We start from the raw sequence: 14522 nt of genomic DNA, 5'->3' as shown, positions 1-14522 counted from the left end.
AAAGAGCAAATCAGGGTCACAGACAAAATAAATTTAGACTGTAAAGTGCCAATGGGAACGGATTTATCAAGCTTTTTAGTACGCTTAGAGCATGCTGATATAACATGAGTAGAATCCCCACAATAGAAACACAACCCATTTTTCCGTCTAAAATTCTGCCGCTCGCTTCTGGACAGAATTCTATCACACTGCATGTTTTCTGGCGTCTTCTCAGTGGACACCGCCAGATGGTGCACTGGTTTGCGCTCCCGCAGACGCCTATCGATCTGAATGGCCATTGTCATGGACTCATTCAGACTTGCAGGCACAGGGAACCCCACCATAACATCCTTAATGGCATCAGAAAGACCCTCTCTGAAAGTAGCCGCCAAGGCACACTCATTCCACTGAGTAAGCACAGACCATTTACGGAATTTTTGGCAGTAAATTTCAGCTTCATCTTGCCCCTGCGATAGGGACATCAAAGTTTTTTCTGCCTGAAGTTCCAAATGAGGTTCCTCATAAAGCAAGCCCAAGGCCAGAAAAAACGCATCCACATTGCGCAACGCAGGATCCCCTGGTGCCAATGCAAAAGCCCAATCTTGAGGGTCGCCGCGGAGCAAGGAAATCACAATCCCAACCTGCTGTGCAGGGTCTCCAGCAGAACGAGATTTCAGGGACAAAAATAACTTACAATTATTTCTAAAATTCTGAAAGCTAGATCTATTCCCTGAGAAGAATTCCGGCAAAGGAATTCTCGGCTCTGATACCGGAGCATGAACAACAAAATCTTGCAAACTTTGTACTTTCGTGGCGAGATTATTCAAACCTGCAGTTACACTCTGTAGATCCATTATAGACAGGTGAACATAGAGCCATTCAAAGATTAGAAGGAGAGAGAAAAAAAAGAAAGACTGCAGCATAGACAGACTGGCAAGTGATCCAATTAAGAGCACACTAACTACTAGAAAAAAAAAAAAAAAAAAAAAATTTTCAGCAGACTTCTTATTTCTCTCCTTTCTCAGCCAAGGATTTTAACCCTTTAGTGGGCCGGTCAAACTGTCATGATCTCCATGGCCAGAGAACTAGCATAAGCCTCAATAGGAACAAGCTCTTGGAAGATGTAACTGTACTGACCATGAACTAAACCTACCGCATCATCTAGAAGTAGCCAGGTAGCATGTCCTACTTTTTATCCCTATATGCCCAGCGCCGGCCGGAGAACTAAATAATGCTAGCAGAGGGAAATATAAGACCTGACTCACCTCTAGAGAAATGCCCAAAAAAAGGAGACAGAGGCCCCCCACATATATTGGCGGTGATATGAGATGAAACAACAAACGCAGCAGGAAAATAGTTTTAGCAAATTTGAGGTCCGCTTTCTAGATAGCAGAAGACAGAAAGCATACTTTCATGGTCAGTAGAAAACCCTAACAAAACACATCCAGAAATTACTTTAGGACTCTGGCATTAACTCATAATACCAGAGTGGCAATTCCTGATCAACAAGAGCTTTCCAGACACAGTAACGAAACTGCAGCTGTGAACTGGAACCAAAATACAAAAACAAAACATGGACGAATGTCCAACTTATCTAGTAGATGTCTGGGAGCAGGAACAAGCACAGAGAGGCTTCTGATAACATTGTTGACCGGCAAGCATCTAAAGGTACCTTCACACGAAGCGACGCTGCAGCGATAGCGACAACGATGTCGATCGCTGCAGCGTCGCTGTTTGGTCGCTGGAGAGCTGTCACACAGACCGCTCTCCAGCGATCAACTATGCCGAGGTCCCCTGGTAACCAGGGTAAACATCGGGTAACTAAGCGCAGGGCCGCGCTTAGTAACCCGATGTTTACCCTGGTTACCAGCGTAAAATCTAAAAAAAACAAACAGCACATACTTACATTCACGTCCCCCTGCGTCCACTTCCTGACTGACTGAGCGCCGTACAGTGAGAGCAGAGCGGTGACGTCACCGCTGTGCTGCTTTCACTTTCACTTTCACTTTCACTTTGCGGCGCTGAGTCAGAGGAGGAAGCAGACTGCAGGGGACGCAATGTGAGTATGTGCTGTTTGTTTTTTTTACATTTTACGCTAGTAACCAGGGTAAACATCGGGTAACTAAGCGCGGCCCTGCGCTTAGTAACCCGATGTTTACCCTGGTTACCAGTGTAAAATATCGCTGGTATCGTTGCTTTTGCTTTCAAACACAACGATACACAGCGATCGGACGACCAAATAAAGTTCTGGACTTTATTCAGCGACCAGCGACATCACAGCAGGATCCTGATCGCTGCTGCGTGTCAAACGAAACGATATCGCTAGCGAGGACGCTGCAACGTCACGGATTGCTAGCGATATCGTTATAATGTCGTTTCGTGTGAAGGTACCTTAACAGAGAAGCCAGGTTATATAGCGACACCCAGATCTAATCAGAACAGGTGAACAGGGAAGATGATGTCACAAGTTCAATTCCACCAGTAGCCACCGGGGGAGCCCAGAATCCAAATTCACAACAAGCTCCCCAGCGACCACACAACGACTTATCAACGATCACGGCCAGGTCGTATCGCTGGTCGTGATCGTTGGTAAATCGTTTTGTGAGACGGTACCCTTACACAGGGGATAAGTGGCAGCGTATGCCACGGGCCAGGCGGCAGTGACATGACTGCAATCACCAGCCCAGTCTCATTCAGCTTGTCTCCATAGATGGGACTGCAGACTTTGTCCCAAGCCTGGATATCGCTATATAGACAGTCAATATAACATTATTCCAAATCAGAAATACACAAACTATAACAAATGATTTATTTTGCTCCCAGGACGCACGTTACATAAGTGCTCCAATGTCCACAAGTTACATCTGTCACGCTAAATTTATTCTGGTAAAAAAATTCCACCCGTTTTGGCTGATCCAGATTCTTGGTGTCTCCGTGTCCGAGCTGACCGTATTTACCTGGAGTGGAGAAGGAAATAGGGTTAGTTGTTTTAATAATAATTGTATTTCTATAGCACCAACATAATCCGCAGTACTGTATAGGTAAGGGGACAAAGACACAGATGAACAGGTAGAGGAGCAGTGAGGGTCCTGCTCACAAGCTGCAATCTGTAAGGAGACGGGGAGGGTCACAATAAGTAGAACATGCTGTCATGTATGGTCCGGCCATAATTATAAGAAATAGGGGTTATGCTATAAAGCTGCAGGATCCGGTCATCAGTCAGGATCTATCTAAGTGCAGATATTGGGTGCATAGAGGATGTGGAGACAGATGAATAGGAAGGATAAGATTGTTGGGAAAAATTAGAAGGGGCAACAGGGCAGAGTTAGATTAGTGAGGTGATAGGCTTGTCTAAAGAGATGTGTTTTTGAGACCTACTTACAACGCTGGGGGCAAGATATTAGTCAGATCGTCCAGGGTAGTGCATTCCAGAAAACTGGGGCAGAACGAGAAAAGTCTTGGAGATGGAAATCAGAGGTGTGGATTATGGAGCATGTTGGTCTTAGATCGGTGGCAGAATGGAGGGCACAGGTAGGGTGATAAGAGATGAGGGAGATGTAGGGTGGTGCACAACTGTGGAGAGCTTTGTGGGTGAGTGAGAAGTTTGTAGTGTATTCTGCAGCGAATGGGTAACCAGTGCAATGACTGGGATAAGGTGGAGGCATCAGTGAAGCGGCTGGACAGAAATACAACCTTGGCTGCCGCAATCAGGATGGATTGGAAAAAAGAAAGTTTAGTAAAAGGGAGACCGATCAGAAGGGAGTGCAGTAGTCCAGACGAGAAAGAATAAGGCTGCCGTCACACTAGCAGTATTTTACATCAGTATTTGTAAGCCAAAACCAGGAGTGGGTGATAAATGCAGAAGTGGTGCATATGTTTCTATTATACTTTTCCTCTAATTGTTCCACTCCTGGTTTTGGCTTACAGATACTGATGTAAAATACTGACCAAATACTGCTAGTGTGACGGCAGCCTGAGAGTGACAGTAAGGCTGGAGTCACACTAGAGAGGAATACAGACGAGTGCTGTGTGAAAAAAAATCGCATAGCACTCGGCCCAATATTAACCCCTTCATGACCCAGCCTATTTTGACCTTAATGACCTGGCCATTTTTTGCAATTCTGACCAGTGTCCCTTTATGAGGTAATAACTCAGGAACGCTTCAACAGATCCTAGCGATTCTGAGATTGTTTTTTCGTGACATATTGGGCTTCATGTTAGTGGTAAATTTAGGTCGATAATTTCTGAGTTTATTTGTGAAAAAAACGGAAATTTGGCGAAAATTTTGAAAATTTCTCAATTTTCACATTTTGAATTTTTATTCTGTTAAACCAGAGAGTTATGTGACACAAAATAGTTAATAAATAACATTTACCACATGTCTACTTTACATCAGCACAATTTTGGAAACAAATTTTTTTTTTTGCTAGGAAGTTATAAGGGTTAAAATTTGACCAGTGATTTCTCATTTTTACAACAAAATTTACAAAACCATTTTTTTTTAGGGACCACCTCACATTTGAAGTCAGTTTGAGGGTTCTATATGGCAGAAAATACCCAAAACTGCACCCCTCAAGGTGCTCAAAACCACATTCAAGAAGTTTATTAACCCTTCAGGTGTTTCACAGCAGCAGAAGCAACATGGAAGGAAAAAATTAACATTTAACTTTTTAGTCACAAAAATTATCTTTTAGCAACAATTTTGTTATTTTCCCAAGGGTAAAAGGAGAAACTGGACCACGAACGTTGTTGTGCAATTTGTCCTGAGTACGCTGATACCTCATATGTGTGGGTAAACCACTGTTTGGGCGCACGGCAGGGCTCGGAAGGGAAGGAGCGCCATTTGACTTTTTGAATGAAAAATTGGCTCCAATCTTTAGCGGACACCATGTTGCGTTTGGAGAGCCCCCGTGTGCCTAAACATTGGAGCTCCCCCACAAGTGACCCCATTTTGGAAACTAGACCCCCCAAGGAACTTATCTAGAAGCATAGTGAGCACTTTAAACCCCCATGTGCTTCACAAATTAATCCGTAAAAATGAAAAAGTACTTTTTTTTCGTAAAAAAATTATTTTAGCCTCAATTTTTTCATTTTCACATGGGCAACAGGATAAAATGGATCCTAAAATTTGTTGGACAATTTCTCCTGAGTACACCGATACCTCACATGTGGGGGTAAACCACTGTTTGGGCACATGGTAAGGCTCGGAAGGGAAGGAGCGCCATTTGACTTTTTGAATGAAAAATTATCTCCATCGCTAGCGGACACCATGTCAGGTTTGGAGAGCCCGTGTGCCTAAACATTGGAGCTCCCCCACAAGTGACCCCATTTTGGAAACTAGACCCCCCAAGGAACTTATCTAGAAGCATCGTGAGCACTTAAAACCCCCAGGTGCTTCACAGAAGTTTATAACGCAGAGCCATGAAAATAAAAAATTATTTTTCTTTCCTCAAAAATGATTTTTAGCCCGGAATTTTTTATTTTCCCAAGGGTAACAGGAGAAATTGGACCCCAAATGTTGTTGTCCAGTTTGTCCTGAGTACGATGATACCCCAAATGTGGGGGTAAACCACTGTTTGGGCGCACGGCAGGGCTCGGAAGGGAAGGCACGCCATTTGGCTTTTTGAATGGAAAATTAGCTTCAATCATTAGCGGACACCATGTAGCGTTTGGAGAGCCCCTGTGTGCCTAAACATTGGAGCTCCCGCACAATTGACCCCATTTTGGAAACTAGACCTCCCATGGAACTAATCTAGATGTGTGGTGAGCACTTTGAACCCCCAAGTGCTTCACAGAAGTTTATAACGTAGAGCCGTGAAAATAATAAATGTGTTTTCTTTCCTCAAAAATATTTTTTTAGCCCAGAATTTTTTAATTTTCCCAAGAGTAACAGGAGAAATTTGACCCCAAAAGTTGTTGTCCAGTTTCTCCTGAGTACGCTGATACCCCATATGTGGGGGTAAACCACTGTTTGGGCACATGCCGGGGCTCGGAAGGGAAGTAGTGACGATTTGGAATGCAGACTTTGATGGAATGGTCTGCGGGCATCATGTTACGTTTGCAGAGCCCCTGATGTGCCTAAACAGTAGAAACACCCCACAAGTGACCCCATTTTGGAAACTAGACCCCCCAAGGAACTTATCTAGATGTGTGGTGAGCACGTTCAACCCCCAAGTGCTTCACAGAAGTTTACAACGCAGAGCCGTGAAAATAAAAAATAATTTTTCTTTCCTCAAAAAAGATGTTTTAGCAAGCAATTTTTTATTTTCACAAGGGTAACAGGAGAAATTGGACCCCAATATTTGTTGCCCAGTTTGTTGTGAGTACGCTGATACCCCATATGTGGGGGTAAACCACTGTTTGGGCACACGTCAGGGCTCGGAAGGGAAGTAGTGATATTTGAAATGCAGACTTTGATGGAATGGTCTGCGGGCGTCACGTTGCATTTGCAGAGCCCCTGATGTGCCTAAACAGTAGGAACACCCCACAAGTGACCCCATTTTGGAAACTAGACCCCCCAAGGAACTTATCTAGATGTGTGGTGAGCACTTTCAAACCCCAAGTGCTTCACAGAAGTTTATAACGCAGAGCCGTGAAAATAAAAAATAATTGTTCTTTCCTCAAAAATTATGTTTTAGCAAGTCATTTTTTATTTTCGCAAGGGTAACAGGAGAAATTGGACCCCAATAGTTGTTGCCCAGTTTGTCCTGAGTACGCTTGTACCCCATATGTGGGGGTAAACCACTGATTGGGCGCATGTCAGGGCTTGGAAGGGAGGGAGCACCATTTGACTTTTTGAACGCAAGATTGGCTGGAATCAATGGTGGCGCCATGTTGCGTTTGGAGACCCCTGATGTGCCTAAACAGTGGAAACTCCTCAATTCTAACTTCAACACTAACCCCAACACACCCCTAATCCTAATCCCAACTGTAGCCATAAACCTAATCACAACCCTAACCCCAACACACCCCTAACCACAACCCTAACCCCAACACACCCGTAACCCTAATCGCAACCCTTACCCTAATCCCAACCCTAACCACAACTGTAACCCCAACACACCCCTAACCCTATCCGTAACCCTAACTACAAGCCTAATCTTAACCCTATTTCCAACCCTAGCCCTAATTCCAACCCTAAATCTAATTCCAACCCTAACCCTAAGGCTATGTGCCCACGTTGCGGATTCGTGTGAGATTTTTCCGCACCATTTTTGAAAAATCCACAGGTAAAAGGCACTGCGTTTTACCTGCGGATTTCCAGCGGATTTCCAGTGTTTTTTTGTGCGGATTTCACCTACGGATTCCTATTGAGGAACAGGTGTAAAACGCTGCGGAATCCGCACAAAATTGACATGCTGTGGGAGAGTATAAATTAACTTCTTGGAAGGAATTTCATGTGGTGACGGTATCTGGAAGAAGTTGGCAGTGAATGGTGTGCCACATCTCAGCTCGGGAATCATGATCTCCGGAGTGAGGGGGGAGAGAGAAGAGAGGCGTCGCCATCTTAGATAACTTCTGATCCCTGCATACAGAACGTCTCGTCGGCTTCAGAGAGGTACTAGCTGCCCTTCCCCCGGACACACTCCCTCACCCCAGCTCACCGCTCCTGCAGCTTATCGCTTCTCAGCGCTGGGGTCCCTCGGGGCTTGGTGGTCGCTTCAGCCTGCTGGGTGGAGGGAGATCCGTCACCACTGTGCCCCAGCTACTACGTCCTGGCTGAGGTGCCTGCGGAGGAGCCTGGACGCACTTGGAGGTGGCACAGCTGCGCGGGCTTAACATCCTCGGCGGCGCCCTGAATCCTCATTAGCCCAGCGGCTGTCTTGGTGTGACGGCGCGTCTCTGAGGAGAGGAGACGGACCTGGGGATTTCCCGCCGAACCCGACGCCATCTTGGACTCCTCGTGGGGCGTAGAGAGAAGCCTCAGCTACTCAGACTAGGACTGCTTTCACTATACTGTCCTTTATTGGGACCCCCCCACTGCCACTGATTGGGGATGCGGGGTGGCGACTGCAGTGATTCTTCACATATATAAGACATTGCTTCATTCCTTTGGTGGGATCGACGCCATCTTTCATTCTCCTCTTACAGATAAAGGCGCACCAAATTGTCACACAATAAACAGGAGTGCTTTCAAAATAACAACCCCCCCATCCGACCTCATCAACCTCAATACTAACAGCATCATATTGCATAAACTCATATTTAAGCATTGGGAAATTTTCTGCACCCTGCCTTGATCATCAGTGCTTAAGTCTTCCCTAAAATATAATTTTATTTTATTTAGTTTTTTTTTTTCTTTTTCTTTTTTCCGTTTTTTTTTTTTTTGTTTTTATTGGAGGTATAGTGTGGTCCTAATTTAGAACAAGAGTACCGTCTACTGATCAAACTATACTATCTGGCACACTGCCATTGCTGAAATTCCCCTCTATGAATGCACCCTATGACAGCAAGCTATACTAAGGATATTTGTGGTGCTACTACGCCACCTGGTGGCAGCATAAAGGAAATACAATTTATTATTCATTCAGACAGGTCGCTGTAGTTGATCTTTGGGCCTGAGTGTATTTTTTCGTACTGCCTTCATTTGAGTACTGCGCAATCTAAAAATTTGCTTTGCAGGATAATTTTACAGTTGCTTGGTGTCTATCCTGAATACTAACATTACAATCAGTTCACTTTGGGGCACAGGCACGAGGCTTGATGATGGTGGATTGGTGGCTATGAGCTTTGCCCCCCGTTAAGTCCACAAATACCCCTATTAGCACACCGACTATTGCAAAAAGGACATTAAAGCTCCTCTTTCCTATCCTGGGCCCTGGCACGTTAACATGCCAAGGAAAGGAGGCGCCACCCAGCCGGCAAGTCGCTCAATAGTAGATCTGCTGTCGGATTCTGGCAGCTCCAAAATGGTGGCCACAGCTTCAGCACCAGATATCTCTACCCCTCTCGCCGTGCGACAGGACAATGCAGGGGACGACGAGGAGGGGCTAACACAGGAAGACACTGTGGTGCCCACAGCTATTCTTATAAAAACTCTACAGGAGACATTTAAACAGGAGCTGACCCTTGCTATGAAATCAGTCACAGATCAAATGCAGGAGATATTACAGCGCACCTCCTCATTGGAGGACAAGATGGATACGGTGGCAGATGCGCTTGAAGAAGATCAGGAACAAATAAAACAACAAATGGAGCGCATTCATGAGCTAGAAATTAAGTGTGAGGACTATGAAAATCGATCAAGGAGAAGCAATCTTCGTATAAGGGGCCTCCCTGAATCAATAGTGTCCTTGAAAGAGACTGCATCTAGCCTATTCTCTGCCCTTCTTCCACAGGCAGACCCGAGTACGCTACACATTACCAGGATACACAGAGCTCTGGGCAAGCCGAGGTCTGATAATGCTCCAAGAGATGTAGTCCTGAAATTACACTATGAAGAGACCAGAGACCTCATCTTAACAGCAGCTCGAGACTCCCCAAATCTCCCAGGTGTTCCAAACTCAGTCCATCTATATGCTGACATAGCTCCTGCCACATTGAATAGGCGCAGGGAGTTCAGACCACTCACTACAACTTTGCAAGCCGCCAAAATAAGATATAGATGGGGCTTTCCATTCGCCCTGTCTTTCTCCCACGACAACAAGCACTTTACATGTCGTTCATTTGAGGAGGGAAGACGTGTGATTGAGCAACTGGGATTTAAGATATCGGCGGATCCACAACCTCTGCCTCAGAGGAAACCCAGACCAAGTAGGGAGTGGAAAGAGGTCTCAAGAGTTACAAGAAGCCAACGTGCGAATGTCACTTGAAAGATATTGAACAATGCGGCGTTTCCATTTAACCGTATTAATCACTGTCTCTCTCTGCGCTTAATACCTAAGAGGGTGGAACCTCATCTAAGAAAGAATGGTTTAAGTTGTTCAGTTGGAGTTGGAGGATTTTAATACCTCCCAAGGAGCTCAACTACATCTTCTCCTCTCTCCCCTCCCCATACACCCCCTCTACTTTCTCCCCACTACCTCTCCCTCTTCATCCTTTCCCCCCTACCCCTTCCTCTCACTCCTCCCTTTTCTACCCCCTCCCTCCCTCACTTTTCTCCCTTTCTACTTTTCCCTCTCTCTCCCAATTTGAAATGGATAGTCGGTACATACATATTCATGGGGCCCTATAGTATTATGAAGTTACGTTACTGTTTTGTTCGGGATACCTGTGATATTTAACAATTAGAAGGGGCTGGACTTGTTAGGGGTTATTCTCACGTTACCCATTTTAGTGAAGCCTGGTCGTTTCCACATAATATGGACCACCAGTTCACTAAGTTTTATGGGCTCCTAGCCCATCTGAGTATAAATGTTTGTTCTATGTTGTTTTGTTTTGTCTTCCTCCCTCCCCCTTCTATTGCATTTGCTTTATGTAGATTCGTAGATGTCTTCTCTAAATCCTCTACTTTGCATGGACTCCAGATGGATCGTTACCGGGAGATGTTCAAGGTTGGGAGAAAACTTAGGGGTAAGCCTATATATGCAACACTAACTCAGCCCGTTTATGTGTAGAGTCCTATCCCATAATGTAAGGGGATTTAATTCCCCCATCAAACGTAAAAAAGCCTTCTTGGACTATAAAAAACAGAATCCTGATGTTCTTTGCCTTCAGGAAACACACTTCTCCACCTCATCATGTCCAAAGTACTTTGACCGGAACTATTCTCGGGTTTTTACATCATCTGGCACAAGTAAAACAAAAGGTGTAGCAATTTTCCTCAAAAATAATTTCCCAATACAGATAACAAATTCCATATCAGATGATGAGGGTAGGTTCTTAATCTTACTAGGTACACTACAAGGGCAAAAACTTTGTTTGGTAAATAGCTACTTCCCAGCCTCATCTCAAGTTCAGGTCTTTAAGTCCATATTAAACAAGATGGAGAGCTATTCCTTCCAGCACCTGATATGGTGCGGAGATTTTAATTTCACGATAAATCCCACATTAGACAGCAACGCTATAAGACGTACTGACATCACTAAAAATGAGAGGAAAACAGTCTCCCGATTGTTAATGGACCATCACCTGGCAGACATATGGAGAGAGATGAACGGTAATAATAGAGGTTATACATACTACTCCCCCGCCCACAAAACATATTCCAGAATAGATCTTCAGTTGACAAAAACCACCTCACTTCCTACAGTCCTATTCTCACGCCATGTACATTCAGCATGGTCTGACCATGATGCTGTACTCTCAGTATTCAAATTCAATGTGTCCACCTCTAGCTTGTATAGATGGAGACTTAACGAATCATTACTTGCTGACCCAGTGATCACAAGTACAATTAAAGACGAATTAACCGAATACTTTAAATTTAACACCTCTGGTGATGTGTCCCCCGGAACCATTTGGATGGCACACAAGAAATATATAACGGGCTCAATAATTAAATTGGCTGCTCAAAGGAAAAAAACGAGAACTGAACTACAAACCAGATTAGAAAATAAATTAGCAAAATTGGAACAAGCCAACCAGATGTCCACCTCTCTCTACCTTTCCAAACAAATTAAGGAGACTAAAACCCAACTAGATGCCATCCTCACCACTAGAACTGAGAAGGCCTTGACTTGGACGCGAGCTAAATTTTACAAATTCGCTAACAAGCCGAGCAAACTATTAGCCCGTAAGTTACGTTCTAGGGAAATGATCAACACAATTTTTTCAATAAAAGATGGTTCGGGAAGGATCTCATCTCACCCAGATAAAATATATAGAACATTCCATGAATATTACCAAAACTTATATACTCAGCCCAAACCCCTGTCTCCTCACCCGATCCAACAATTTCTACAAAATCTCCACCTACCTAAAATCACAGATGCAACGGCTAGACAACTTCACTCAGAAATATCCATGGAAGAGATCCAATCAGTTATCAAAGCGCTGAAAAAGGGAAAGGCCCCCGGCCCCGATGGACTCACGGCCATTTATTATCAAAAATTTGCTGAAATTCTTTCGCCACACATCAAAAGATTTGGAGATGCCCTTCTTCATGGCTCAAAAATGCCCCCAGAATTTCTGGTTTCTCATGTCACAATTCTACCTAAGCCAAAAAAAGATCATTTACTGACCAAGAACTTTAGGCCTATTTCTTTACTAAATGTGGATTTAAAAATATTCACTGCAATTATTACAAGTAGAATTAACCGCATATTGCCCTCTCTTATTCACAGAGATCAGGTGGGATTCATCCCATCTAGGCAGGCCCCGGATAATATCAGACGTAATATAAACCTTATACACACAGCAAACTCTCGCAGGGAACAACTTTTAATATTAGCCTTAGACATTGAAAAGGCTTTCGACTCACTTTCCTGGAACTATCTCTTCCAAGTCCTATCTAAATTTGGTTTCACCCGGGAATTTATAGAATGTATTAAATTACTCTATGACTTTCCCACAGCATATCTGAAGCTCCCGACGTTGAGCCCTTCTCCCATATCTATTCAACGTGGTACCAGACAGGGATGCCCACTTTCCCCGGCGTTATTTGCTCTGGCCATGGAGCCCTTGGCAGAAGCCATTAGAACAAATCAGAATATTACTGGATTAACTAACTTGGGTGAACAATACAAGGTTAGCTTGTTTGCAGATGACCTCCTTTTGACTATCACCAATCCCCACACCACAATTCCCAATCTCTTATCTCTGCTTAATTTATTCGAAGACATCTCAGGGCTAAAAATTAATATAGACAAATCGGAAGCTCTCTTTATTAATACTAGCAAAACTATTCAGGATAATATTACCTCCCAATTTAAATTTACAAAGAGGGATAATTATTTAACCTACCTGGGAATAAATATTACAACAAGCAGAGCTACTCTCTTCAAATGGAACTACACGCCACTTATCCAGAATCTTCACACTGATTTATCTAGGTGGGCTTCGCTAAACCTATCTTGGTTAGGTAGGATCCACACAATAAAAATGGTGACCCTCCCGCGGTTTTTGTACCTTTTTAGATCTCTCCCAATACCAATTTCGGCTAAAACATTCCTAGGCCTTCACGCCACGATATCCAAATTTATATGGCAGAATAAAAGGGCTAGAATCCCCCAAAAATTAATGTTCCTCCATAGAAGACATGGTGGAGTTTCGCTCCCAAATCTATCCATATATTATAAAGCGGCACAAGTAGCACAACTGACAAGTATATGCGCTCTAAATAACAAGCCAAGGTGGGTTCATTTGGAGTCACATCTCATTAAGCCACTCACTTTGCCAGGCCTCATGTGGTCCACGGGAAAAATCCCTAAACAATTATTTACAACAGCACCTTACACTGCTCATTCGTTTAATCTGTGGAGACGAGTTAGATTTAAATATTCATTGCAATCAGATCCATCCCCATTAACCTCTATATTAGGTAACCCGATGTTCACTCCTGGTCTGGACTCACGTTCGCTCACTTGGTGGATACTGAGAGGGATTACCACAATCAAACACTTGTGTGACCCTTTTGGTGTCCTGATGGACAGAGCAGAATTTGTGAGGAAGTTTGAACCCCCGATTAGAGAAATAATGCACATTAATCAGATTTTGCATTTTGCAGGTGGCCTAACCCATGGTAAACGGCCTGTTCCTGTTTCTGGTTTTGAACAAAAATGCCTTTCAGATCCAATGGGAAGGGGGACAATATCTTTGCTTTACTCTATTATGAATCCACCTCATGATAAGAAGAAGCTGGGTTTCATGAGACGGTGGGAGGAGGAGTTGGGTGTTGAGCTGTCGTTGGAGAACTGGAGGAGCTGTTGCGACACACTAACTAAGGGTAGCCATCAGTCATCTCTAGTGGAAACCTCGATCAAGGTCCTCCATAGGACTTATCTAGTGCCAACCAAACTTCATAGCATATTCCCCAATGTCTCAAATTTATGCTTCCGGGGATGCAACTTACCTGGGGATATGAAACATATATGGTGGTCTTGCCCTGTGGTGTCCAACCTATGGCAAAAAATAAACCTTCTGGTTGATCAACTGGCGGGGAAAAAAACTAACCTAGACGCCTCTGTTCTCCTGCTGGGGGCGAGACACCCGACTCTTCCTAAAGATCTATTTAAGTTGGTTTCTTTTCTCTTTATGGCTACTAAAATTCACATTGCATCGAAATGGAGGAACCCCGCGTTGTCGATCCTCATGGTTAAGGAAAGGATGAATAACATTATGTTCTATGAACGCATTGAAGCCACTAGAAATGATAAGTGGGAACAGTTCTTTAAGATATGGGGTCCCTGGATGGATTTGCATCCTAATCTGCACTTGAATCAGACTCTTCGTCTGTCCCCATAGTAATTTGTCTCTATGGGGATAACGTTTGTTATAAATTAAAAAGTAAATGCAATTTCTCCTTTCCTTTCTGTTTTTCCCCTGTGTTGTCTTTGTCTTGTCCACCCTTGTCTTTATAAGGAATAAGTGTTCTTATATTAATCATTTACAGACTCCCCTGCGAGGGAGTTCATTCGCATTGCAATTTCATTTTATGAATGTTA

General features: G+C 43.8%; 1 protein-coding gene across 2 annotated transcripts in view; it reads right to left on the bottom strand.

The window, feature by feature from the left end:
* Positions 1 to 2765: 2765 nt before the first annotated feature.
* RCCD1 (RCC1 domain containing 1) overlaps positions 2766 to 14522 on the bottom strand; it is a 41417-nt gene continuing 29660 nt past the window's right edge. For both annotated transcript variants that reach the window (XM_077260714.1, XM_077260713.1), the window contains one exon: positions 2766 to 2936. In XM_077260714.1, coding sequence (XP_077116829.1) covers positions 2788 to 2936 — 149 coding nt within the window. In that variant the 3' untranslated portion in view covers positions 2766 to 2787. The remainder of the gene's footprint in view (positions 2937 to 14522) is intronic.

Source organism: Ranitomeya variabilis, chromosome 1, assembly GCF_051348905.1.
Source record: "Ranitomeya variabilis isolate aRanVar5 chromosome 1, aRanVar5.hap1, whole genome shotgun sequence".
NCBI lineage: Eukaryota > Metazoa > Chordata > Amphibia > Anura > Dendrobatidae > Ranitomeya > Ranitomeya variabilis.
Note: the sequence above shows the minus strand (reverse complement) of the source record. Positions and strands in the feature narration are given on the sequence as shown.